Source organism: Marmota flaviventris, chromosome 18 (genome assembly GCF_047511675.1).
Source record: "Marmota flaviventris isolate mMarFla1 chromosome 18, mMarFla1.hap1, whole genome shotgun sequence".
Lineage (NCBI taxonomy): Eukaryota > Metazoa > Chordata > Mammalia > Rodentia > Sciuridae > Marmota > Marmota flaviventris.
In genome coordinates this window covers 62,133,823-62,157,061 of record NC_092515.1, presented here as the reverse complement: position 1 = coordinate 62,157,061, position 23,239 = coordinate 62,133,823, and the positions used below count along the sequence as shown (strand labels likewise).

The following is a 23,239-nucleotide window of genomic DNA, read 5'->3' as shown; positions in this document are numbered from 1 at the left end:
CTAGCTCTCCCCTGTTGGCCACCTGCTCAGCAGTGGGTCCTCTGATGTCCAGGGCCCTGCCTGGGGACATCCAGAGGGCTGGATCTGCCCTGGCGCTATGGCTCAGCGCCACCAGGGGAGCTCAGGGCCTCCTTCCAGGAGCTGATCCCACCCCTGCCCTCTTAGGCCCCCCTGGCCTGGACCACCTGCCCCCAAGGACCCCCTCAGCCCTGGCCCCTGACGTGTCCCAGCACTGTGGCTGGAGAGCCAGCCGTGTGAACCCACGTGTCCTCAGGGGCAGGCACAGAACCCCAGAGCCAAGCAGGAAGCTTTGGGGTCCCACCTCACTGCCACCTCCTTCCTGCTGAGGCAGGGCTTGTCTTGTCCACTGCCCTGGTCAGTGCCCTGTGCTAGGAACTCCCAGTCCTGGGCAAAGGCCGCCTCCCCAGGAAGCCTCCGAGACTGCTTCCTTGGGGCTCCTGGGCTGGCCTCCTGTCACAGCCTCCCGCTAACACACTGGCACACAGTAGGCGCTCACAGTAGGGGAAGAAGACACTGGTGAGGTGGGGTGGGTCTGTGGTCTCAGGCAGGACCGAGGCCCGGGCGACCTTCCACACGGCCGCGGTGCCCCTTAGCCAGAGGCCGACAGTGGGAGTGCAGCACCCCTGGCAGGAGCTGAGGGGGCCCAGGCCCGAGCCCCGTCTCCCGAGCACAGAGTCCTCACCAGGTCCGGGCCTGGTGAGCTCCCCCTGGGAGGCAAGGGGGTCTGTCCATCCTGAAGGGCAGCGACCCTGGGCTTCATCCTCAGGGGTGCTGTCGATGGCCCCAAGTGCTCCAGGTGCTAACAGGTGGGGGTCGAGTCTGGGCTTTGGGGAGCAGCGCCCATGCCCAGGGCAGGAGCTGCCCGTCTACCGTCAGGTAGGTGAACCCGCTCGGCTGGCCGGGCCCACCCGTGCCCATGGCGCCCAGGCCCGTCTCCACCCAGGGCTGCGCACAGACTTCTTGCCCGATGGGACCTGCGGGTGGGGGGTCTGAAGTGAAGGAGTGCAGACGTCACTGCGTCGTACCCATTTAATGGCACAGTCACAGCCGGAATGAACAATCGTCTAAGAAAGTGGACCCCTCGTCCCGGGTTGCTGAGAAGCAGGGCAGTGGAGCAGCCTGAGGCCGGGGGGCGGCCGGGCAGGCGCTCAGCACCAGGAGGAGGAGCAGCCTTCCAGCCCACCCAGACCCTGGGGTGCCCAGCTCGGGGCACTGCTCAGATGGCCGCTGGAGTGGCCCTGCTCCAGGCACATAAATAACAATAAATACACATAAATAACGGGCCCTCGGCAGGGGCGCCTGGCCCGGGGCAGCAGGCTGGTGTCACGGTGCCGACCTGGGCAGGACGCAGGTGCAGCCCACGGGCACGCGGATGAACTCTGTGTGGAAGGCAAAGGCCCCTGGCGAGGTGGCCTCCGCCCCGTCGGGGGAGCAGGGCCTGCGGCGCAGAACCAGCAGGCTCTGGTGAAGCCGCACGGAGTTGAGCGCGGCCGTCTCCTGGCCCGTCCTGGTGCTGATGCAGCCGCGGCACAGGCACTCGGCGAAGGCCAGCTTCTGCGGATAGCGGCTCTCGTCCGTGTCGATGCTGTGGGGACAGGACAGTGAGGCTTCTCCATGTCAGCACTCCAGGCTCCGCCTGCTCCCTGCCAGGAGGCCCCTGTGCTCGGGAGCCGGGGCTCGGGGTGATCATCCCTGCCCCCATGGCCTCCGAGAGCACAGGGTTGGGGTTTGGGGGTCGGAATCTTCCTGGGGGTCTGGGGGCCAATATCTGGGCTGAGGTCCTGTCAGAAGACAGAGCCTCACTTCCTTGGCTGGGGTGGACGGGGTGGACCGCGGGGTCAGGATGAAGACACTGAGGTCCAGAGCACAGGGACCGCCCCCCCGCCCCGCAGCCCTCACCGGTATCTCCAGGGCGAGATGGAGCGCTGGTGAGTGTCAGCTGTCAGGACCTCCTCTGGCCGCAGCACGGGGCACTGAGGCCCAGCCAGGGCCCCCTGGGGCTGCCGCCTGTGGCCCTCCGCCTCCAGGCTGGACACCAGGGCCACAGGCAAGGCCTGCTCCCACCTGGCACTTCGAGCCAGCAGGTGAGGCGGGGGCTGGCCGTCGGGCAGTTCCTCAGCTGAGTAGCAGCGCGGGGTCCTGTGGGGGTGTGGGGCCCCCCAGAGTGGGTGGCTGTGGTGGGCTCGGCTGGTGGGCAGCCAGGTCAGAGGCAGGATGCCAAGGAGAAGCTGGAGGACAGGCATGTGGTCAGCCCGGGTCAGGGCCAGGACACCTCACTCCTGCCAGCCTGCCGGCCTCCAGGTGGAAAGACCCGGCTCAGCCTGCCCCGCAGATGGGGAGACTGAGGCCAGAGACCACCCCTGGCTCTAGGGCAGCCACACCCAGGGCTCCGGCTCTCCCTCCCCAGGTGGGGTGTCCCGGACCCTTCCCAGCACCCGTCTTGGGGCCCAGAGCCCCACCGGGCCAGGCTGCACCCCTGAGGCGGGGCGGCCTGGCTCACCAGCACAGTGGTGACGGCGGTGACGGCAGGCATGGCTTGGCACAGCCTCACACCTGGGCGGCCCGGGGTGCACCTGGCGGGGCCCCAGCTGCCCGGTTCTTTATACTGGGGCCACACCTGGGGAAAATCCGGCCGTCGCTTCCTCCTGGGATGGGCCCAGCCCCTGGCACTTCCTCCTCCTGTCCCATGGGTTCCCCGGAGCACAGGAATCACTGCACCCGCCCTGCCGCGCCCCCAGCAGGGATGGCGTCACAGATGCGCGGGGCAGTGAGGCCCCCTCCCCACCTACAGGGAGCAGTGGGCCCCAGGGCAGCTCTGCCCTCTGTTTTCGCCCTTGCATACCTACTGTGGCGGGGAGCTCACTGTCCATTCTGGTTCCCAGGACTGTTCTAACAGTGCCACAAGCTGTGTGGCTTTAAACAAGTGACTTTGTCTGCATGTGGTCTGGAGGCCAGAATCCTGAAGTCCAGGTGGACAGCGCTGAGCCACTCTGGGTTCTCTGAGGGATGTGCCGGCCTCCCATAGCTTCTGGTGCCTCTGACAACCCTCAAGCCCCCTGGCCTTTGGCTGCAAGGTCCCCATCTGGCTCAGAAGTCACATGCTGCTCATGGGCCCCTCTCTGTGGCTGTCTTTGGTCTTATAAGGACACGGATCGTTGAATTTGAGCCCATTCTAGTCCCATCTTTCTTCACTTCTTTTTTTTCTTTAAGATCTATTCTTAAGTTCTAGGTGGACACAGTGTCTTTACATTGATGTGGTGCTGAGGACCGAGCCCGGGGCCTCGGGCATGCTCACTGAGCGCTCTGCCACCGCGCCCCAGCCCCAGCCCTGGAAACCCCTTTCTGATCACATCAAAGCCAAGACCTTCCCACAGGATGGGGGCAGGTTCCCGATGGTGGCTTAAGAGAGGACGGAACTCTTTGGCGGACACAGCAGAGCCGCTCTAGTTCCCTGCTGCGGTCAGCCCAGGTCGGGGGGGATCCCCGGGCTGACACCTGCTTCCTGCAGGGTTGACGCCCCCAGCCCCCAGCCCCCCTGGGGGCAGCACTAGCTCCTCAGGGCAGGGACTGTGCCTCCCACTGTGCCTGGCACAAGAGCCATGCCCACGTCCCAGGTGCTCCAGCAGTGACCCACAAAGGGACGCAGGGAAGAGCCCTGACCCCAGCCCCAGGCCCCCTGAGGTCGCTGCCTGCCGCCTGTACTAGGAGCACCCGAGGGACCCCAGGCCCCCAGCTGCTCCTGGGCAGAAACTGCAGGCTCCTTGGCCACCTCTCTGCAGGTGGAGCCCGGCCAAGGGCGGGCAGCACTTCCCTGCGGGGATCTCTGGTACTGGGACCTCTGGGGGGGCCCAGGGTCGAGACCTGCCAGGTGCCCCCGGGAAGCCCCTTCCCAAATGCCCGTAGGGGCCTGCAGCTGGGCGCCTGAGATGTTCTGTGCCTCTCCCCAGCTGGCAGGGCCTGACCTCCGGATCCACACGTCCAGCCCCTGGGGACCCCAGTGGACATGGTGCTGGGGGCTCAGGAGGCTTCTGGGTGCTCTGGTTCAAGTCTCGGGCCTTCCTGCTTCAACACTGGTCTTTGGGTCACAGTGTCTGTGTCAGGGTGGCGAACCCCGCAGGAGGAAGACGTGTGTGAGAGAGACAGACTTGAGGAGAGTGAAGGCTGGGGCCGCCATGTTCACAGGTGCCTTTGCAGTAGAGCAGGTCTCTCCCGGGAGCGCGGCAGGGAAGGGAGCAGCAGGTCCCAGCCCCTTCAAGGACCGGAGCCTCCTGCAGTAGGCGGTCAGCTCAACCTTACCTTGAAGGCAAGGAGAAGCTGGAGGGGAGATGGTCCCTCCTCAGAAGGTCCACGTGGAGCCAGGGACCCCCCCGTGCCACCTCTCCCAGAGCTCTGGGTCTGTCCACGGGCTCAGGCCCAGGTCAGGGTGATGTCAAGGCAGCCCACCTGTGCCCCAGACCAGGGAGGACTGAGACACCTACGGCAACTGCCGGGTGCCAGCTCCTGCCATGGTCCTGGCCTTCACAGCAGGGAGACGGGCTCCGGGGGCAGTGGCTGGCTCCGGCTGCACTGCGGGCTGGCAGAGCTGGGTCCCGGCCTCTGCAGGATGGTTGCTGGCCCCATCCAGGCCCACCTTTCCCGGTCCTCTTCCTCTCCCAGGAGCACACAGGGCCTGGATTCTCAGGACAGAGGGCGACACTGAGGGGCCCCCAGTACTGAGAGGCGGAGAATGCCTGATCCCAAGCTGTCCACTTCATGGTGGCCAACCCAGAGCCAACCAGAATGAGGCCGCTGGGCCACTCAGGCCCAGCGGGCGGGGAGGGACCTGCCTATTCCCAGCCAGTCTCCAGTCTAGAGCTGAGTCCCACGCAGCAGGGGCGCCCCTGCCTGGCCAGGCACCTCCCGGGAAGAGGGGCTGCGCGGACGGGGTCAAGTTTGCCCCTGCCTGTGTCGCTACCTGATGACCTCGAGTCCACCTGCTCCGCCCTGGCGGGGGTGTTTCCGCGTTTTCCGATTTTTGCGGGGGGCACTGGGATTGAACTGGGGGTGCCCTACCACTGAGCCACACCCAGCCCTTTGAATTTTCTTTACTTTGAGACAGGGTCTCGCTAAGCTGCCCTTGCTGGGCTCCAGCGGAATCCTCCTGCTTCAGTCGCCCGAGCTGCTGGGATTACAGGCGGGCGCCGCCTGCCCGGCTGCATTTTCCGTGTCAATGGCCGAGTGGGAGCCCTCTCCGCGCAGGTGACTTGGGGGACACCACCGGAGGGCAAGGCTCTGCGGACACCGCCCGAAGGCAAGGGCGCGGGCGGCCTCGCTTCCTTGGCGGAGACTGGCGCACAAGTCCAGGGTTGGGCAAGACTGGACAGCCAGACAGAGGGCGGCAGAGGGGCGGTGGCCGGCCGGGCCCCACCCACCCAATCCGGCCCCGCCCCAGAGGCTGCCCCGGACAGGCCGGGCAGCGAGAGCTGCTCGCCCGCGGAGGAGAGCAGCGGCCCCCACCAGGGCAGGGGTCCCGTCGGCCTGTCCCTCGGCCTAGGATGAGGCTGCCCCTCCCGCTGGGCTGGGTTCCAGCCCGTCGCTCAGCTGGCTGCTGCCCAGTGGCGGCCTGTTGTGGCGACCCCTGCAGGTGGGGTGTGCAGGCCACGGAAAGGGTGCAGGAAACCGGCACAGCTGGCCTCTCGCTGCCATGCCCCTTCCACAAAGAGGCCCCTGTCCCAGTGCCCGCCTGGAAGGTGCTCACCACTTAGACCGGAGAGGGGGGCAGTGAGGTCGGGGTGAGGCCTTCAACCTTCCTGAGCCCCTGAAGGGCACCCCATCCTGGCCTGAGGAGGCTGGACACCCAGAGCATGGACAGCTGCCGTCAGCGAGAAGCTCAAACCCAGTTTTGGTCTGAGGGGACCTGGCAGGGCTCCCAGGAAGGCCAGGGTGGGGGCCAGAGCAGAGGGGGTCTCTCCTGGTCTGCTGCAGACCCTTGGGCTGTGTCCCTGGCTGTGGCTCCGGCCTCTGAAAGCCATCCCTCAGAGAACAGGAGTTCCCCTGCACCTGGCTTTGACCTGATGGCATCTCAGATAGACCTTGGGAAAGTCCTTGGGCAGCCAGGCATCTTGGCACACACCTACCATCCCTGGGAAGCAGCACTGCGGGTTGAAAGCCAGCCTCAGCAATTCAGCGAGGTCCTAAAGCAACTCAGGAAGACTCTGTCTCTAAATAAAAAAAGATATAAAAAAGGGCTGGGGATGTGTCTCAGTGGTTAAGCACCACTGGGTTCAATTCCTGGTAACCTCCCCCCCAAAAAAAGTCCTTGGGCACACATTCGAGGTCACTGACACAAGAACAATCTCAGGGCCTTTACATGGATGTTACATGGAACCCAGCTGGGCAGGTTAGTCACCAGCAGGGTCCCTGTTTCCAGCGCCACTCCACACCGCAGTGCCCTCAGCCTCCCGAAGAGTAGCCCTGTTACCCAGGGCCAGGACCTCAGGCCACTGCCTGCACAGGGCCCTGCAGGTGAGAACAGAGGAGGAGGTCTGGAGCTGCCCTGGAGGCCACAAGTGGGGCACTTAGCACCACGGGCAGGAGCACCTCGCCCTGGAGCGAGGTGAGGCACCACAAGCCTGTCTGGGCCCCAAACCTGCACACACACACACACACACACCTGGTAGGGGGTCTAGTGACATGTTCAAAGTAGGTGACAACTAGCTTTGTGGCTCAAGGGCAGCCCAACCTGGTCTGCTTGCCCAGTCCAGGGCCTGCTGCTGTGAAAGGGGCCACCAGCTCAGGGCCAGAAGTGAAGGCAGAGCCCTGGCTACAGGCTCAAGGCTGAGGGCAGATGGAGCAGCCCACCTCTCCAGGGTGGGCCACCCCAGCAGGAAGAGGCTGACTCAGCCCCCGCTGTGTCTTGTTCTCCTGCGGGGCAGAACATAGGATACCGGGCAGGGTGCGGGGTGCATGCAGGGCAGGTGCCGGTGCAGGGTGAATGCAGGGAGGGCATGGATGCAGGGAAGAATCAGGTTCATGCAGGGCAGGGAGCGGATGCAGGACAGGTAGATGCAGGGCAGGGTGCGGGGTGCATGCAGGGCAGGGTACAGGTGCAGGGAAGAATCAGGTCCATGCAGGCCAGGGTGTGGGTGTAGGGCAGGGCACGGGTGTAAGGCAGGGTGTGGGATGCATGCAGGGCAGGGTGCCAGGTGCATAAAGGGCAGGGCGCAGATGCAGGGCAGGGCAGAGATGCAGGACAGTCAGGTGCATGCAGGGCAGGGCAGAGATGCAGGACAGAGTCAGGTGCGTGCAGGGCAGGGTGCAGATGCAGGACAGAGTCAGGTGCATGCAGGGCAGAGTACATGACACAAGGCAGAGTTCAGGGTGCATGACACAAGGCATGGCACAGGCAGAGCATGGGCACTGGGCAGGGCACAGGGCAGACTAGAGTGCACAGGGAAGAGTGTAGGGTGCATGCAGGGCAGGGTGCACCAGGCCTGGTGCCTGGCTGGAGGGACGGAGACAGGCAACGTAGACACACAAAACATCACGAAGGCCAGGAAACTGCTTATCAAAATATTTTATTTTAGGAGATCCCTCAAAAAAAGACCCTCCACATTAGACAGACACCCCAATACCCTTGGCCTTTTTTTTTTTTTTCCTTTTTAAATCAACTAAAACAAATTGATGCTTCAAATAAGACAGGAAATATTCCCAATCAGACTTCAGTCAAGAATATATATATACTTCTGATCCGGGTGGTGAGGGAGAGGAAGATGTGCCGGGGTTCACCAAGTGCTCAGGTCTTGTCCCCATGGAGGCTTGCTGGAGAGGCGCCCAGCGAGGAGGCTGCCTCGGCAGGTGGAGACAGGAGGCAGGAGGGCATCGCAGGCTGGGCCACGTCTGGGACTTATAATTTACATAAAACCACGCCTCGTCCAGGCAGGCCTGTCTGTCTGCTGGTGGGACTTCTGCTCGGGAGGGACTGATCCTTCTGGAGGGGGAGGCCGGGACTCAGCATCATCTTCATTTTGTGTGTGGCTTCTTTTCCAGCTGAGAAACTTTTTTTATTCTTTTTTTAATTTTTAAAAAGAATCACAGCCAAAATAAGACATTAACTGCAAAATCCGAAATGGCTGCGCTTACCCTATTATATAAAAACACGAGTCACTCCAGGCGCCAGCCGGGCCTACACCTTCCCGGGGATCTTGGCCCGCTTGCGAGCAATGGCGTCCTCCACCGCCTTGAGCTGCTTCAGGAGCTCCTCCCGCCGCGACAGCGTGCTAGCCTTCCCGGACTTGGCACTGGCTGCAGCTGTGTCTGTGGCCTTGCCGGGCACGCTGGTCACCTTGCTGGAGCTCTTGGACTGGGGTGACAGCTGGCGCTTCCTGCAGGGATGGCAAGGCGGAGACGTGAGATGCTTCCTGGCAGGTGGAAGGCTGGAGCACACCCAGGGCTCCCTCCTAGGGGGAAAGGACTGGGAGCGTCCTGGGCTGGCCTGGTGCACCTGGTCATTCTGCTGGTCATCTACCCTCTCTGAGGTCCACCTCAAGAACTCTCTGTGCCCAGCGCCCTGGGCTTCTTAAGGAACAAGATCGAGTACTCAGGCTCTGGCTGGGCTGCGTTGGCTGCCCTGCGCCCTCTCCTGGTGGCCTCGGCAGTTGCTGGCAGGGTGGGGGCTAAGGGGTAGGGGTGGGGGAGAGGCAGCAGGCCCAGGAGGACGCACCTGTCTGTGGGGACCAGGGGGGCTTTGGAGTTCTGGCCGCGTTGCCGCTCGGGCTTCGGGGAGCTCAGCCTCCCTCCTGACTTCCGGTCCCGAGAACCTGGCAAGAGGGAAGAGAGTGTGACCATCGCCTGCTACGCAGAGGTGGCGCTCAGGAGGGCCTTGCCACAGGCCTGGGGCCCAGCTCCAGAGCCCAGGGCAGTTCAGCACACTTCCGCTTTTACCAGGAACAAAGCAGGAAGGGAGCCAGGGACAGAGAGGAGCAAGCTGAGTGCTGGGTGCTGCAGCCTGGCCTGGAGCTGCGCCCAACCTTGGCATCCTGGCATGTGGCAACACGGGACGGCAGGAGAGCACGCCCCTTTAAACACCAGAAGCAGAACCAAGAGACCATGAGTGCTCTATGCCACTGCCACGGGAGGAAGCCCTGGACTTGGAGGAGTGGAGTGAGAGCACTGGAGGTCAGTGCCTGGCTCAGGTCCACAGGCTCGTGGACAAACCCAGGGTCATGCAACCTTAGGCAAGGACAGTAAAGGCTGCTCCTAGGCCGGCCCTCCAGGGTGCAGTCCACCTTGGGTGCTTGGGCAGAAGTGGCAGTTTCCTTCTCCTGGGGCCTTCCTGTGAGGGGCCCAGGCCCAGGCCCCTACCTGTAGGTGGACACCACCTTAGGGGAGGATGCCTGGGTCTGGGGATGGCTGGGCCCGAGACCCTTCAGGTTTCTGTGGTTAAACAGTGACATGGAAACACTGTTCTTTTGTCACTGTCGCACAGGACTGGAGGTCTGCAGAGGCTACAGGACAGGCCAGCCAGGGGACAAGAGCCCCTTGCCTTTTGCCAGACAGATGGTAGAGACATTTGCAGAAAAGATGAACACACTCTTCATTTTGTTTTGGAAGATGGTTGCTTTTCATAAAAAATGGTGTTTATGCTGAAAGACGGTGGTTTATGATTGGTGATTTTTGGGCAGTGCCAACGGTGGAACCCAGGGCCTCCTACATACTACACAAAACCTACGCCTGGAGCTACACCCCAGCCTTAAAACACAAACAAACGTGGGGAGGCCCTCTGGATGACCCACGCCTTCCATCCTGAAGCAAGAGGCTCTGACCCATCACTACATTTCGTGGTGACTTGGGCGTTGTCCTGGTTCAGGAAGTTGAGGGCGTGTCTTCAGGTGTCGCCCCCGGGGTTGAGCTCCGTTCACCTGCTCCTTTGTAACACTGCCCCTTTGCCCTATTTGGGATAGAATGTTCCATGGAAGCTCCCTTTGTGTGTCCCCTTCTCTTGCTCTGCCCTTGGGTGTGGCCTTCCTAGATGTCAGTCAACCTGCTGACAGCAGACATCAAGAAGCTAGACTCAGCCCCTGAAACCTGACCCCTGGCCTCATTTGAATGGCTTCTCCTCAATAAAAGGGGTCAGCAGTGCTCTCCCCGACCCCTAAGGTCAGAGGAGCCCTCATAGGACCCCAAAGAAAAAGGTAACCCTGTCTCTTGTGTGGTTATTTTGTGCAGCCCAGTTCCCCAAGAGTGACCCTGAGTGTTTTAGTCGCGTGGAACGTGACAAAAAAAGTTATTTATTTTTGGTACTGGAGAGTAAACTCAGGAGCACTTTATCACTGAGCTACACCCTTAGCCCTTTTTACCTCTTTTTTTTCCCCCCTTGGGGGTGCCAGGGATTGAACTCAGGGGCCCTCAACCACTGAGCCACATCCCAACCCTATTTTGTATTTTATTTAGACACAAGGTCTCACTGAGGTGCTTAGCACCTCGCTGTTGCTGAGGCTGGCTTGGAACTTGCGATCCTCCTGCCCCAGCCTCCCGAGCCTCTGGGATTATAGGCGTGTGCCATCACGCTCAGCCCTTTTTATTCCGAGTCAGAATTTTGCTCAGATGCCCAGGTTGACCTTGATCTTGTGACTCTCCTGCCTCAGTCTCCCAAGTTGCCGGGGTTAACACCACCTTAGGCTCTGTTATTTTAAAGTAAATAAATATTTACAAAAATCTCCATGTTCCAGTTTCCAATGCTATAAATACTGATGGATACATCGCACACAATTCTTCGGGATTCTCCTTGCTAGTTTTTCAAGAGAAGACGGGATGCTGAGAACCCCTGGGCTGTGCTGGCCGGGGCCTGAGGCTCACCTCGGTCTGGGGATAAGTTGGCCCTCTTGGCTGGAGGACTTTGCCTGTCTTTCTCTGATGGTTCATACCGCTTCCTGCTTCCTTTGTCAGCCGCCTGAAACAACACAGAACCATGAGGCGGCAGGCCTGGGCTGCCACCCTGTACTCGGCTGCCCCCCGGTCCCTCCTGAGCCTCCCCCACCACATGACTCTGTGGCCCCCGCCACTGCCAGGGGATCCTCGGCTCCACAGGAGGTGGTCTCTGTCTACCAGCAGCCAGTGCAGAGCCTGGTGGGCCTGATGCTGCTCCGTGGGAACTGGCTGGCCACAGGAGTCCTAAGAGGCCATCTGGGCTGCAGCTCCTGGGGGCTGACTGCCCAGAGGTGCTGCCTGCACATGCCTAGGCTGTCCCGGTGTGAAAGAGGCCACTGGCTAGCCCTCTCTGAGAGCAGGCAGACCCTTGGTCCAGCCCAGCCCCTGGCCTCACCTTATTCAGCAGTGTCAGCTTGATTTCCTTGTGGGCAACGAAGGAGCCCTGCTGCGGCTGCCCGGGGGGTGCCTGCTGGGGCGCTGAGGGCTGCTGGGAGGACTTCCCGCCTGCCGGGAGCTTCGAGGACTTGGGCGGCTGTGTGGACCCATCTCTCTTCCGCTTTTCTTCCTTAACACCATCTTCCTTCTTTGATTTTCCTGCCAATCAATGATACCTCTCAGCCACAGGAGCGTCCCCACAGGTTCCTGTGTGCACCTCGACCACCAGGCACCATGGACACCCAAAGAGCTTCTCCCAGGCCTGCCCCGAAGGCACCCCCAGAACACCAGGGCCCAGCCTACCTCTCTCCTTCTTGGTCTGGGCTGGGGTGGGGGACCGAGAGCTGGCTGAGGACACAGGGCTGGCCAGGTCTGCATACATGTCCTCTGAGTCCACACTGTGCACTGAGCTGCTGCTCGAGGTGGCGCTGGACACCGAGGAGACACTGCTCACGCTCAGGGACCTGGACACACAAGCACAGCTGTGCCTCAGTCTCAACCATGGGTCTGGACTGCAGGCTACAAGGAGGGGTGACAGTGGGTTTCTATGGCCACTCTGACCCAGATTTCCCACTTATGGAGTGTGTACTCATGGAACATGAAGTTTCAGGGGGACTCTGAGGGGCTCAAAGGTGCTCCACAGTGAAGGGGTGGCCACACCACCGAACCAGGGTCTCTGCTTCACTAAGGAAGGGTGGCCCCGTGTGCTGGGGAGGAACACGGGAGACAGCAGCTCTGAGCCTACAGTGAAATCAGAAGGGGGGTGGCGGCTTCACCGCCTGGGGCGTGCCCTGTGGTGCTGCCACACGCAGGCTCCACACAGCACAGGCACGCGGCCCCAACCCGCCCCACCCACCAGCTGGCACAGCGCTTCCTGACGGTCAGGCGCTGCAATGGTACACAGGAAAGGAAACAAGAGGCCCAAACATTTTCCATCTTCTTCGCTACTGAAGACTCAACTCAGGGCCACTGAGCCCCATCCCAGCTGTTTCTATTTTTCATTTTGAAACAGGGTCTCACTAAGTTTCTGAGGCTGACTTTGAACTTGCCACCCTCCTGCCTCAGCCTCCCAAACCTCTGGGGTCACAAGCATGGCCACTATGCCAGGCTTTTTTTTTTTTTTTTTAATTCCTCAAAACACCTCAGACATGTTCAGAAACAGCTGGACACATGGACAAACCGCCTGCTGCCCGGAAATGGAAGGAGCCCGGGGTAAGGCCAAGGGCTGGCGGGCTTCCACGCTCCTTCCCAGCAGCACAGCCCTTCTCAAGCACCTCCCCTCAGGTTTCCTGGGACGGGACCTGGACCAGCCTTGCTCTGCCCCTCTGGGATGCGCCCTGGCCACCTGGCCTCCTAGCCCACAGCCGGGTGCTCTCATGTGAGGTCAGCGTCCTGAGCCACAGCCCTCCCGAGGGACTCTACTGAGGCCCACCCTTTGCAGCCCTGGAGCCTAGGCCTGTCAGGGTTGGGTAAACCTTGCATGATGGAGCCCCTGTGTGGCCAGCCTGCCTGGGGAGGGACAGAGGCCAAGGTGGACGGGGAGTGGGGCTGAGTGAGTGACCTGGATCGGGAACTGGAGCCACTGTAGCTGCTGCCACTGCCGCTGCCACTGCCGCTGAGCGTCCGCCTGCAACACAACAGCAGAGCCACTGCTTGGAGGCAGAGCCCTGGGCCCGCAGGCCCGCCGCTGCCAGACACCTGCGCGCTGCTGGGGCTGCTGCTATCTTTCTGGGTGCAGCTTCCTCTCCAAGTAAGAAACCAAGTACCCACAGACAGCACCTGCAGCAGCACCGAGACAGCCCTCTCCCAGAAGCCTGGGGACCGTGGGCAGTGCTCACTCCACCCACTGTGCTCCAGGGAACCAAGGCTCGGTTGGGGCACACGACCAGCCAAAGCTGCAGAGGTCAAGGACAGGCTTTCTGGGTCTGGGCTCAGCTGATGGCCTCAGCTACTTGGCCCAAATGCCCTCCCCCACTCTGGAGTTCTGCCTCAGCATCTGCTCTGTGGCGGCACAGGACACAGCACCCCCAGGGAGACCAGAGCCTGAGCGCTCACCTCCGGGGGGGCGACCGGGCTTGTCGCTCCTTCCTCCTGGCTTCCCGGGGGTCTCCTGGCTTGGTGGGCTCAGGGGCAGGAGCAGTGGTTTTGGTAGCTTGTGGTGGGACGGGGAGTGGGACTGGCTTCTTCACCGACTTCTCTCTGTGATACAGAGAAGGCTCAGGACAGGGCTGGGGACGTGGCTGATGTCCCTGTGAAAGGCACCCACACCTCGGGGCTCTGGTAGATAGTGGAAGGACCTGAGTCCAGGATCTGAGCCTCTTGCCTCCACCCATCTTCCAGGGGCCATGCTTGCAGCCCAGTCACAAGCACAGAGCAGAAGACTGGGGAGGAGGTGGGGTCCCCAGACCTGAGCAGTGTGGACGGAGAACGGGGAGCTGGGGCGGCTCAGAACTCACCCTGTCTTCCCTGGGGGCGGTGCCGGTTCCCCCTTGGTTCTGGTGGGAGGTCTGTGTGGAGAAGGCGTGGGAGACGGGGATGGCGATGAGGAGAAGGACCGGGACCTGGGGAGCAAAGAGGACAATGAGGAGGGCCCCAGTGCTCAGCGCATTCCTTCACTGGCCAAGCCCAGAACACAGCCCCAGCCCATGGAGAATGTCTCAGACTTAAGTTTGGTTTCAGGTCACTCCACCATTTGTTAAAGAGACACCCTCAGAGTAGAAAGAAGAGTGCCAGGGGCAGCTGTGCCCAGGAAGGCCCATGAGCCTGCATGCAGGACGCAAGGCTCGGGCTGGTCCCACAGCCCACAGAACGGCCAGCGAGCCGGCTACCTGGCCATGCGTTGCCGAGTGGACAGGGCTCTGGATCTGTCGGGGGACCAGAGAGGCCAGGGGCTGAAGGGGGCCCAAGGCACCAGGAGACAGGTATGGGTGACAAAGATCCACAAGCAGAGCAGGTCAAGGTGACAGGCACAGGCAGGGCTGGCAGCCATCTGACACAGTCTTAGTGTCAGCAGGGTAGACAAAGCACCAAGGACAAAATCCAGGATGCTGCTGTTTGTGGGGGGCGAGGAAGGCTCAGGCTTTCCCTGCTCCGCTGCTCCGTGCAGCCCCCACTGCAGCAGCACCAGCCCTGCAGGGCGGCCTCACGGGCTCCTGCAGTCCCACCGCTGCTGCCTTCAGAGAACGGCACGGGGGAGGCTGGCCACAGAGGACCAGGAGGCACAGGGAGGGACCTTCAGGAGCTCCTACAGAGCCAGTGGCAGCCCTGTCAGCCACCTCCCAGACTGAGCTCCCCTCTCCAGTGCGCACCCTGCACCTGCCTCGGGGGACGTACAGCTGGTCCCAGCTCAGCAGCAGCAGGGCTCCAAGCACCCCTGAGGGCAGGCCAGTGCCCCACAGTGTCTGAGACGTTCTTCTCTTCAGTGGTGAGGAGACCACACACGAGGTGGTGTCACGCCTCCACGTGGCCGTGACACACCCCTGTCCCCGTGGCACTCAGCAGAACAGGACAGGGAACCACTGCTCTGCCCTGACCACTCATCACAGCCCCCCTCTCGGCCTGGGAGCCCTGACCTTGGTGTTCGATGTCACTGCAGGGCTTTCTTCCTGGTACCTTGTTATCATCGTCAGCTGCACGCCCAGAGCAAAAATCACCTAACTCTTCGCCCACGGGACTTCCTAAGTCCGAAATTTCCAAACGGCCCAGCTTGGCCTCATGGTGTGAATATTTCTCCTCTACAACTCATCAGCCTCTTAAATGAAGCCCCACAGTATTTCCAGGGTGATGCTCTGACTGTCCTTTCCTGTCCTAACCACTCACACGAGGGCCCGTGTCAACCTGTCTCAGGTTCTATTGACTCTGTTGCAGGAACCAGCCAGGCCTGTGTCTGGGAGCACAGGTGCACCAGGACTGGCCCTGCAGCACCTCAGGTTAAGAACCCCACCTTTCCTGGCCTCACCAAGAGCAGTGTCGCAGGAGACAAGACAGTGTGCCGGTTCCCTCTGTTTCATGAAAACGCAACTGTGGACAACTGTGTGATCATCTTCTATGCAGGAAGGGGCACCACTGGGGGACACCAGATCATCACAGTAGGCACAGCTTATTCCAAGACACCTGGTGACGACGCTTCCCAGAGTGGCAGCTGCACACGTATAAGTGGGGTCCTTTGTCCAGTGAGTGAGACCAGGATCCCTGTGCACACGCCCTGCTGGATGCCACTCTGCTGCCCCTCCCAGAAGATCCCACAGTGACCACGGTGCAGCAAGGTCCACGCGGAGCTGGAGCCTGGTGCTGGCCCTCTCCACTCCCACTGGCAGAGAGTGCCAGAGAGGGGCCACATCACTGGGTGCCTACAGGCAAGACAAACTGGACACGGAATACTGTGTATGTGCTTGTGGAATTTTCGAATCTTATCTAAAAGTGATAAAATGCCTATTTTTAAAGGGGAAACTACAACAAAAAGCTGAACGTTCTAGAACGATGGAAGCTTTCCATGTCTGCCATTCAATATGGTGCCATCAGTAGCACAAGGCCACTGAACACCAGGAATGTGGCTTGTGCATGGTCCACCCAGTGGCCCTCTCTGTGCACAGGTGGTGTGGAGGACATGGCTGTGCGGGTGGCACCCTGGGACATGCTTGCAGGACAGGCTGCACCAGCTGTTGTGGTGCCGGGAATTGCCAGCGCCTTGCCACACCATTCTTCAGGCCACTAATGGGCACTGATTTACCCCAACAGCTGAAGACAGGCCCCACGAGACCTGTCTGGTGGCAGACACGACCTGCTGGCTCTGCCGCCAGCCCAGTAGGGGACGTACCTGGACCGGCTGCCTGAGAAGGAGCTGTGTCTGGAAGAGCGGCTGGAGTAGGAGCTGTAGGACGAGGACCGGGATCGGGACCGTGAAGAGCCAGAGCCCGAGTAGGACGATGACCGTGAGGACGACCTGTGGGCCACAGAGAAGGTGACTTCACCACCCCAGAGGACAGGCAGGGCCACCCTGCCCAGTGCAGATGGGATGCACAGCAGTGACACTCAGAGGTGCGTGTGCTCACACTCAGGCAGAGCCACACACAGGCACACCCGGCACTCGCACCCTCTTCCTGGCATCTGTGCAGGCGCTGCATCCAGCCCCCTCCCTGGAGAGTGGAGTAGAAACCAAGACCCGGTTCTGGAGCAGGGGCACGCTGCGCCCAGGCCCTCCCCGCCCACCTGCCACCTGCCTGTGCCCTGGAACCTCCTGCTCCTGCGGAGCTCTGCAGGGCCCACCCAGCCCCGTCTCTAACTCGGCTCACACCCAGAACCCACAGCATGGAGCTGCTGAGGCAAACTCCCTGAGAACCTGGCTGCCCGGCTCAGTGTTCACAGCTCCTGTCTGCAGCCCCAGAACCTTCTTCTCAGGGCCTGGGGTGGCACATGACCCCCAGCAGCAGCCGGCCAGCCTGGTGTTTTGTTTTCCCTTCTGGGTCCCCCAGCCTGCCTGCTTCTGCTTCTTCTGGGGGAAGTAAAGACTTACTGAGGTTCTCAGCATCAGTCCTATCTGGTATCCCACTGCCCTGCCCTTGGGCAGCAACACACAGAGAGAGGCAGCCTGGTAGTAAGTGGACACCCACTGGCCAGCCAGCTTCCCAGGCTGCCGCTTTACCTGGAGGAGTTGGAGGCAGACGCTGATGAGGCTGAGGTCTTTCGACGCCTTCGTGCCCGGCTAGGGGAGACGGAAACCCCAAGCTTCTTTTTGGGAGACTTGGACCGTCGCCAGGGGTCCTTCCACTCATCTGCTCGCTTCACCTGAGGCCCCACAGAGGCGGCCTCCTTCTTTGGTGGCTCAGCTTGACGGCTGCAATCACAGAGTGGCAATGCTCAGGCTGCCTGCCCTCTCCCTGCAATGCTGCTTGTTGAGACCGAGGCGACTTGGGACAGAGCTGAGGGAACCTCAGGAGGAGGCAGCCAGGCCTCCTTGAGGGTGGCCCTAAAGCCAGCCAGAGTCCTTGTCAGGTGAACACCCTGTCTCCTTCTCACCATGACAGCAATTGCTTTTTATGACGACCACTTATTTAACTTCTATCCCGTCTACGTTGTCAGCTGGGGACTGTGACGTCCAGAAACATCTGTCTGTAGTGCTGCACATCATAAATAATTACGAGATTAAAGGAACAAAAATCACTCTTCTCAAATGCAATAAAAAGGTTGTGAATGAACATGTCCAGGTCTTCAACACTTTGTCTGTGAAGAGACTGGCTACAGTGCAGTCGGAAAAAACCCTGACTAGACCCCCAGAAAGAGCATTCCCAGGCCTTCACAACAGTGCTGGCCTCAGCAGCTGGGTGGGGCTGTAGGCTGGAGAGGGGACAGAGGGACCTTCCTCCAAATCCTGGGGCTGGTGCATGTGGTCATGCAAGTGGGCACAGAAGGACCAACTGGAAACATAAAAGCCAGACTCCACGGTGCCCGGTGGGCCACGTGTGGGCAGACCATCTCCTCAACCACACAGGCCAGGCACAAGCACGAGAGGGATAGGAGGTGGATCGTCAATCTGTCCTAAAATCGTAACTTCTGTTGCCCTGGCCAGGGCTTGTGCTGGAGAGAAACTGAGCAGAGACTGCAGCCCTCTGCCCGCAGAAGGCAGGCTGGGCTCCTAGTCGGGAAGCCTGGCGCCAACAGAATGCCTCAAGATTCAAACAGTTTGCATCAAAGACATAAAACCTAGAGCCCAGGACCAGCAGAAAAGTAACTTAATTATAACGATTAGAGAAAACCTGAAAATGTAAGTGCCTAATACAAAAGCATCTACTCAGGAGGAATCTGTTCTCAGTAGAGAAATCACAAAGTTCATTTGAAATCTCCGGAATACACAAAATTAAGAAGATAAAAGTCCCTGTCGCCGATGTTCAGCACCTCTGTGCGTCTCCCTCGGCCCTGAGTTCTTCCCAGGATGGACACGCTGCCTCTGGGCCTGCTGAGGGACTGCCCGGCTGGCCCAGGAGGGCTTTCCACCTGTGTTGAGAGCTGTCTCTGACTGCAGGGGAATTCATTGAGATTTCTCACCCTCTGAACATTTCGATATTGGGGTTTCTTTTCTAAAAACACAAGATAGTAAGATGACCTTTTTTTATAAAAGTCATCATAGCTTTTTTCTTTTTTTTTAAATCTAGAGCAAATTCCTAATAAATGGAATTAGTAGCAAATAGCAAGTTCTTCCCCTGAGGGTTAAGCCACTCACAGGGCTGGCAGCACCACTCCCTGCCACCATGGCACCACGCAGATGAAAGCCAGCAAAACAGACAGGACGTGGCTGGAGACTGGCCAGGCTGGGCTGTGTGTGTCCAGCCCTCTGCCTGTCTGCAGCCTTGAGCTACAGCTCTTCTTCACTGTAGCGCCCTGGGGCCGGCTCACTGTGGCCGGCTGTGGCCTCTGACTCGAGCAGACCCCAGTGTGCTGCCCTACCTCATGCATCCTTTTGGGCTCAGAAGGCTCCTCTTTGCTCCTCAGTCACGTTCACCTGGCTTTTTCTTCCAGGTAATCCACACCCCCCACCTGCTTCATTGGACCCTGCCTCACTAGCGCCAGGTGCCACGCGCGGCTTACAGGGAGGCTCCTCCTCCATTCACAAGCGGTCTGCAGCACTGCTAGCGCCCTCTTGCCCAGGGCGCACGATGCCACCTTTGGTGAATATAGACTCTTATTCTGCAGGGGCTTCTCATGGGCTATGCTCTTCCACTGACCTTAGCTATTTTTTTTTGGGGATAGCATCTAGAAGTGCTTAACCACTGAGCCACTTCCCCAGCCTGTGTCCGGAAGAGCGGCTGGAGTAGGAGCTGTAGGATGAGGACCAGGATGGGGACCGTGACAAGCCAGAGCCCGAATAGGATGATGACGTGAGGACGACCTGTGGGCCACAGAGAAGGTGACTTCATCACCCCAGAGGACAGGCAGGGCCACCCTCCCCAGTGCAAATGGGATGCACAGCATTGCACTCAGAGGTGTGTGTGCTCACACTCAGGTCCTCACTAAGTTGCTAAGGGCTTAAGTTGCTGAGACGGAAGGCAAGCACCAGCCTGCCTGGCACCTCAGCCACTCTCATGCCAGAGCTGCGTGTGCTCTCGGTCTGTGGCATATTCAAAACCCTGCATGCGTCTGACTTTCAGATTTCTTGTTCACCTTGCCTGTGCTCACCTACAGAAGACCTTTGGCAGCACTGTGTCATGTACTGCTCTCTGAATCCCACTGGGCTTTGGACTGGAGTGTCATCAAGCTCATTAACAGGGCAGGCGCAGTGGCACACACCTGTCATTACAGCGACTTGGGAAACTGGGGCAGGAGGATCACAAGTTCAAGCCAAGGCTATGTGACTTAGCCGTGCTCTAAGCAAGACTCTGCCTCAAAATGAAAGATTAAAAGGGCTGGGATGTGGCTCAGTTGTAGCTGAACTCGGGGAGCTGCTCACTTGCCTGCCACGTGCAAGACCCAAACAGAAAGAAGGAAGAAAGAAAGAACCTATCCGAGCACCATGCCGTTCATTCTGTCTTCTCCTGCGGCTCTCAGTAAAGGGTGCCGCTTTCTTCACGGGAGCTCTGCCATTACCTTTCCACATGGTGCTTGCTGTTCCTGTCGAGGGTTCTCCACCACCGCATCGTGTGTGTCGGGGTGGCTGTGACCAGCACTACCTGGGTTATGTGGGAACATGAGAACAGCTGCCTGCTGGTGATCTCAGAACCTGTTTGATGGCCACGAGCCAGCAGGCACCAAGCCTGTGGAGAATCCAGGGCAGCAGCAACGCCCAGCACTCAGAGCCTCCTCAAGGACACGCTACTGAGGCTTAAGTCCCTGTTATCTCAGCCCAAACCTGAGGGCTATAGGCACATCCGGGTGCTACCTGGAAAGTAATCCAGGAAGGAAGAGAAAACCTCGCTGCTGATTTCCCCAGCGCAGGCCACTAGGTAGCTGCTTTCACCTTTACACTTCCTGCACGTCCTCATCCTGAAAATGGAACAGGAAACGGACACCGTGCTCACCAAGGCCATAGTGAGGCTGCCTCCTTCCAGATGTACTGTGATGCTGTTCAAAGGGAGAGGATGGACAGATGCTTGAGCCGGTCTCCATCACAGCATGGAAAGTGAAGCGGACAGAGGCGGACAGTGCCCCCATTCTGGCCCCAGGAAAACCTGCAGGGCCTCTGGAGATGGGCACCTTGAGTGTGTCCTGAAGGCTCCCTGCCGAGGCTGGGGCTACCAATGGGCCTTGATGTCCTCACCACTGCAGGGCAGGCACCAGGCCCTGCCAGGCAGGAATGCCACGCAGCAAGCCCATGTTCCAAAGCACGGCAACACAGCACACTCATTTTTGTTTATGTGCAGCCAGACATTTTAATCTTTTTTTTCAGGACTGGGGATTGAACCACTGAGTTACATCTCCAGCCCTTGTATTTTTTTCATCTTGAGACAGGCTCTTGCTAACTCGCCCAAGCTGGCCTGGAACTCGAATCCTCCTGCCTCAATCTACTAAATAGCTGGGATTACAGTCACGGGCCACCACACCCGGCTTATTTTTTATTGGATTACTCCAGTGATTCACTATGGCACATGATTGGTGTTTGCTTTACAGTGATGATCTAAGATTCCTTTTAAAAGGTATTTAAGTTAAAAAAGTGAAAATATTTAAAACATGCAAACAAACAACATAGATGGTATCTGGATACCGAAATTCATGTTGGTGGCAGGAGCCACATCTGCCTGGTAATTATGCGGTTCCTCAGTCACGCCCGTGCCTACTAAAGACGATGTCAACAAGCTGAGCCCTGCTGGTATCTGTCCCCAGTTTGTGGGGAGTCAAACCATGAAAAAACTGCTTTCAGATGTGGACACACAATTGAAACCAACAAGGCAAGGGCAGACACCCCAGGAGGAGCAAGGGTGGGCAGTCAACAAAGGAGAAGGGGCCCCCTCCGTGGCCCTGGGTGCACACCAGGAGCCAGCACACTGTGCCGGGAAGGGCAGGGAGTGTACCTCTCACCACTCTGCTCCTGCCCTGAGGTGGCCAGATGGCCGTCTGGGCTGAGGAGGAGGCTGCCGAGCTGCACCTTTTTTTCCCAAGACACCCCAAGAAACCTGAGGCCAAATCCCTTCCCCTCGAAAGGACAGTCAGCCCGAGCACCCTGCTCAGACCCCGAAAGCCAAGGGGACAAAAGAGAACAGAACACAGAGCCGCAGCTTTCCCAAGGGCCTGCAGGGTCCACAGGAGTGTGCTCAGCCACTCTGTGGAGGCAGTGGCTGGGAGGAAGCAGGCTGTTCAGGGATGACCTCAAGAAGGCCAGCACAGGCTGGGATTTGCATACACACCTCTGGAGAGGAAAGATCCCGCAGGTGATCTCTGACCAAGGAAGCGACCTTCCCCACAGCGGGCAGCATGCTCTTATCTGCTAGGGACTGTCCTTCGTCCAAGGCTGCGGGAGGCTTGAGGGGCAAGGGTCGTTGTGCTGCCCAGACACCGAACCAGCAGCACAAGTGGCCCAGGGCAGCGCAGCCTCTATCCAGCTGACACAGAGCCAGCACCAAGGGCGACCAGGCAAGGGGGACAAACCCAGGTGTGCCTGGGCTCCAGTCTGGGCAGCTGCCAAATTGGGGGGCCAAAGAAGATAAAACTAGACGGCCACTCCCTTCTAAACTCACAAAGCTGAACATCTAATGAAGACAGAAAGGGAAGGCGAAGCCTGTGGTTCCTGCTCCAACTACACTTGTCCACATCTACTTCTGGAGAAATCTGATGCCCTCACCCCAATCTGCCAGCACTGGTGGGGCGACAGTCAACAGGTGTGTGCTCTGCGCGCTTGGGACACTGAAAAGGCCCAAGGCAGCTGAGTGCCTGTGGGGCTGCATGGGGCTTTTCTGGCCTTCTGCTGGGCCCTCCACCCTGGCCACCAGGCACATCTTTGTCCTTGCCTTGGTGGATGGTTCCCAACACCATCTCCCACCTCCACCACGTCCATCCACCTGACCAGGCACAACCCTTGGTGTCCCATGCTGGAGGACAACTCTTGATAGTTCAAGAGATAGTTAGGTAGTCCTCCCTACCTACACCACTCACCATCTGGCCCTCTCTCAGGGACCTGCACAGAAAATCCACCATTGCCAGACAGCACGTGGCATAATGGGCCTCCAACGCAACACAAGGCCAGCAACATGGGCCCAGAGCACCTCACTCCGAAACTCCATCCACACGGCTGAGGTAATGGAAATACCTGGTAATCCCCACTGGCCAGAGTCCAGGACCCAAACTTGGAAGTCCCAGCATGGAGCAGGGTTTTCCTAAGGCCTATGCATCCAGAGTCTGCTCACGAGGGGCTGCCACTGAAGCTGGATGGCCTTTTTCCAAGTGAGGGTCCGGAAGGTGAGGTGAGACAGATAGGCTTTGTCCATAGGGGACCCCTACAGATCACAGACTCAGTGTTTCAATCCTGAGTTTTGAAAATGCACTGGAATCTAAGCACACACGTGTGAACCTGGGAGAAACACACGAGGTGCTGTGTCACGCTCCACCCACTGCCGTTAGTTCCTGCAGGAGTAGAAAGAAGAAACCCACATGGACTGCTTCCAGGTGCAGGCCAGCACCAAGGAAGTGGGCCTTCTAACGTCTGTAAGGCTACCTACCAACGCTGCCCTGGGCTCTTTCTGTTACTGTTCCACTGCCCATCCTGGATCCACCCTACAGAAGAACTCGACAGGCTCAGTAATGTTTTCTAATTCACGACCGTGTTTGTAGACCCGTGTGTATCTAGTACCTGCAGATACCAGGCGCCTACAGTCAGATGGAGTACCCCAGTGAGCACTACACTCATCCGCTCACCAACCTTCATCAAAGGGCGGGTGGAGCTGCAGGAGCAACT

General features: G+C 59.5%; 2 protein-coding genes across 4 annotated transcripts in view; both read right to left on the bottom strand.

The window, feature by feature from the left end:
- Positions 1-1,344: 1,344 nt before the first annotated feature.
- Positions 1,345-2,554, bottom strand: Il17c (interleukin 17C). The gene is made up of 3 exons (XM_027933278.3): positions 2,522-2,554; positions 1,921-2,249; positions 1,345-1,606 (listed from the first exon to the last, which is right to left on the bottom strand). Exons 1-3 carry the CDS (start codon positions 2,552-2,554, stop codon positions 1,345-1,347), a joined length of 624 nt encoding a protein of 207 aa, XP_027789079.3.
- Positions 2,555-7,561: 5,007 nt separating this feature from the next.
- Zc3h18 (zinc finger CCCH-type containing 18) overlaps positions 7,562-23,239 on the bottom strand; it is a 51,630-nt gene continuing 35,952 nt past the window's right edge. For all 3 annotated transcript variants that reach the window (XM_027933072.3, XM_027933074.3, XM_027933073.3), the window contains 10 exons: positions 17,006-17,197; positions 16,181-16,306; positions 13,821-13,925; positions 13,420-13,563; positions 12,926-12,991; positions 11,668-11,828; positions 11,324-11,523; positions 10,858-10,951; positions 8,723-8,819; positions 7,562-8,384 (listed from right to left, as the gene is read on the bottom strand). In XM_027933072.3, the coding sequence (XP_027788873.2) occupies positions 8,186-8,384; positions 8,723-8,819; positions 10,858-10,951; positions 11,324-11,523; positions 11,668-11,828; positions 12,926-12,991; positions 13,420-13,563; positions 13,821-13,925; positions 16,181-16,306; positions 17,006-17,197 (1,384 nt within the window). In that variant the 3' untranslated portion in view covers positions 7,562-8,185. The remainder of the gene's footprint in view (positions 8,385-8,722; positions 8,820-10,857; positions 10,952-11,323; positions 11,524-11,667; positions 11,829-12,925; positions 12,992-13,419; positions 13,564-13,820; positions 13,926-16,180; positions 16,307-17,005; positions 17,198-23,239) is intronic.